The 3,709-nt window shown below is 38.2% G+C and overlaps 1 protein-coding gene across 6 annotated transcripts in view; it reads left to right on the forward strand.

Annotated features, from left to right (window-relative positions):
• Positions 1 to 3,254, forward strand: part of LOC109124832 (protein indeterminate-domain 6, chloroplastic-like) — a 3,823-nt gene extending 569 nt beyond the window's left edge. Inside the window, exons 1-5 of one of the 6 annotated variants that reach the window (XM_010478215.1) lie at positions 1 to 57; positions 318 to 602; positions 890 to 1,286; positions 1,765 to 1,827; positions 2,154 to 3,254. In XM_010478215.1, the coding sequence (XP_010476517.1) occupies positions 347 to 602; positions 890 to 1,286; positions 1,765 to 1,827; positions 2,154 to 3,000 (1,563 nt within the window). In that variant the 5' untranslated portion in view covers positions 1 to 57; positions 318 to 346 and the 3' untranslated portion in view covers positions 3,001 to 3,254. The other 5 variants (XM_010478216.1, XM_010478213.2, XM_010478214.2 and 2 more) reach the window with 5 other exon arrangements.

Raw genomic sequence — 3,709 nt, forward strand, 5'->3', positions numbered from 1 at the left:
TTTTTTGTTGACCTTTTTCTTCTTGGTTTCTTTCTCTGAATCTCAAGACTAAAAGGGGTACAATAAAAAAACAACTTATACTATGTCTTCTTTCTAAAACTTACAAATTAAATCTAATTCTTTGGATTTATATTTGTTCTCTTTGTTCTCGTAAATGTCTTCTAGTGATTTTTTTTTTCCATGTCGTCAATCTCTATGGCTTCTTCCTGTTCTTCTAATTCTTTGCTTTCGTTTTCTTCTGTATCATTTTTGATTTCTTATCTTTCTCTCTTATTTTTTTTTTTTAATTATTATTTTTTCTCTATGGATCTTTGTAGCAGCTTAAGCAGATTCAGAACTTGACAAGATGTCTTCATCCTACAACACCTCGATTGCCTCATCCGCCGCTCAGTCCTTCCTCATCTCAGGTGCTCGTACTGGTGCTGGACTTGGTGTTGGTGTTGGTGCTGGTGCTGGTGCTGGTGCTGGTGCTGGTCGTGGTGTTGGTGCTCGTGTCGGAGCAAACAACTTCAACCGTGATCACGAGCCGGCGATGATTCAACAACCCAACTCCTCCGTTGCTCCACCACCCAAGAAGCGAAGAAACCAACCCGGAAACCCAAGCAAGTACCTCGTACTTATACTTCTTTTTTTTTTTATAAAGTCCAAACAAGAATCAACCCTATACCAATTCATGTATTCTCTATTATCATTTTTGATATTAGAGAATTTTGATTGGATCTTTTGATTAGATTATAATTTAAGTTCTTGTGGTGGATGCATCATATTTTTTTATATACAAGAGGATAAGTATTATTTGATGTGTGGTTGTATATAATTGTTTCTTAACCGATGATTTTAATTTGGTTCGACTGGTTAATTTTTTTTTTTTTTCCTTTTAATTGGACAGATCCAGATGCTGAAGTGATAGCGTTATCCCCACAGACGATAATGGCGACCAACAGGTTCCTGTGTGAGGTATGCAACAAAGGGTTTCAAAGGGAACAGAATCTGCAGCTTCACAGGAGAGGACACAACCTTCCATGGAAGCTGAAGCAGAAGTCGAACAAAGAAGTCAGGAGGAAGGTGTATCTTTGCCCGGAGGCCACCTGCGTCCACCATGACCCCGCACGTGCTCTCGGAGACCTCACCGGAATCAAGAAGCATTACTACCGGAAGCACGGTGAGAAGAAATTCAAGTGCGAGAAGTGCTCTAAGCGTTACGCTGTTCAATCCGATTGGAAAGCTCACTCTAAGACCTGTGGTACCAAAGAGTATCGATGTGACTGTGGTACCATCTTCTCTAGGTAAACTATTTTTTTTTAATTCCATCCCGATAAAATTGGTCCTATTTTATATCATATTAATATAATCGATTATATTATAGTGTGAAAGAACATATTATATACATTAAAATATTTTTCTTTTAGATAATCCATAAATCATTTTTTGGGTCAAAACTTAACTCGTTTTTTTTCTTACTGCGAATTTAACATGTCGGCTTTATATTTTTAAGGTTAGTACTCTAGGCTTCTGCTTGAGATTCAAGTAAAAAAAAAAAAAAACATGTCGGTCAGTGAATAGTAAACTTCTAACTAATGAATGTGTAAGCTATAGTGTGGTACCATCTTTATATATATATATTGACTTGTGACTGAAATCTATGCACATAGATATAATCTATATTGGCCACGGAACATCATATTTCATACATAGGGACATGAACATATATGCATATATACACATAGGATCTATCAATCTATTTGTTTGGTTGCTGATGAGTAGTGAAAGAAAGAAGGACAGTGAAGGGGAAAAGAGAAAAATTAAAGATGCTAAATTTGGTCACATGTGAGTTGGATTTGTTTCCATGCATTCCCATTTTTGTTTTCTTCTTCTTCACCTTTGCAGGTTCCTCTTTCCATGTAACTCCTCTTCTTGTGGGCCCATTCCATTTTTCTCTCTCTCTTTCTCGCTCTTCATGATTTGATTTATATATGTGATTTGTGTATAAGAGTGGTTGGTTTCTTGGTTTAATTAATGGAATATTGTGGTCCGCGTGAGATAGTAGGAGTAGTTGATGAACACTTTACATTTCTAGGGTTTTTATATTTCTTTTTGTTTTCATGGTGTTGGTCAAACATTTTTCTAATTGTTTATTTGGGTTGTGATTGCAGGAGAGACAGCTACATCACGCACAGGGCCTTCTGCGATGCTTTGATTCAGGAGTCAGCAAGGAACCCTACCGTGAGCTTCACGGCTATGTCAGCTGCTGGTGGTGGTGGTGGTGCTGGTGGCAGACATGGCTTTTACGGCGGCGCTGCTTCTTCTCTCTCTCACAACCATTTCGGTAGCAGTTCAACTTCCGGGTTTACCCCTCTAGCTGCTGCAGGTTACAATCTGAACCGTTCATCTCCCAACAAGTTTGAAGAGTTCGTTCCTCAGTCCTCAAACCCTAATTCCGGCGGTCCTACCAACTTCCTCATGCAATGCGCTGCGAACCAAGGCTTGCTGGCGCAGAACGACCAGAGTCTCATGAACCAGCACGGTCTGATCAACCTCGGTGATAACATCAACAGCAACAACAACCACTTGTTCAACCTCGGATACTTTCAAGACACTAAGAACCCTGACCAGGCAAGTGTCCCTTCTCTTTTCACCAGTGGTGCTGATAACAACGATCCTTCTGCCTTGCTGAGAGGGTTAACTTCTTCATCTTCCTCAAGTGTCGTCGTTAATGACTTTGGAGATACTGATAATGGAAACCTTCAAGGTCTGATGAACTCTCTAGCTGCGACGACTGATCATCAAAGCCGCTCCGGTAGCATTTTTGACCTTCATTTCGGGAACAATCTTAGCATGGGAGGCTCGGATAGGTTGACTCTGGACTTTCTTGGCGTTAATGGAGGAATTGTGAGCAACGTCAATGGTCGTGGTGGTGGTCGTGGTGGTGGTCGTAATGGAGCTCCTCTGGACACTGAGATGAAGTTTTCACACCCAAATCATCCATTTGGGAAAGCTTGAGATGATCGTATATGTATGTACAGATCATCCATATTATCTAGATATGGACTGCTGGGTCCCTTGAAGATTTTCTTTTTAAGCTTTAATTTCTTTCGTTTTCGGTTTTCGACTATATATTAAGGGTATGGGTTTAGCTTGGGGTTTTTATTTTGTAGTATATTTATCTTAAGTTCTTTTTTTTTTAATAATGTAATGGGAGTCCTTAATGAAATTTATAATTCTTCAATCATTTGAGTCTATACCATTTTTTTCTAGTTCATGAAGGTAATTAATAAGTTCATAATATAATTAATGGTTTCAAATATAAGATATAGAGATTTAAACAATGTCATCTACAAACATTAATTATATACTTAATAATCCAATTTTAGAGTATTCTCGGAATCGAACCTCCGATCGTTGTTAGTAGAAACACATACCAACTGTTCTATCTTATCCGCATGTTATAATAGTTTCTCGATACGATATAGATTATTAGTTCTGAACCCAAATTTTATTTATTTGGGCTCAAGATTGACGGCCTTGTCTAATATATATTTAGATTATATGATTTAGGGCCGAAGATGGCCTTATCTAATCTATATTTGGATTGTATGTTAGTCTGATTTAAGGCCGACGCCCTTATCTAATATAGTTTGGATTAAATATTACCATGATTTAGGGCCGATGACGGCCCTGTCTAATAAAGTTTTAAGTTTAATGTTAACAT

This window comes from Camelina sativa, chromosome 17 (genome assembly GCF_000633955.1).
Source record: "Camelina sativa cultivar DH55 chromosome 17, Cs, whole genome shotgun sequence".
Lineage (NCBI taxonomy): Eukaryota > Viridiplantae > Streptophyta > Magnoliopsida > Brassicales > Brassicaceae > Camelina > Camelina sativa.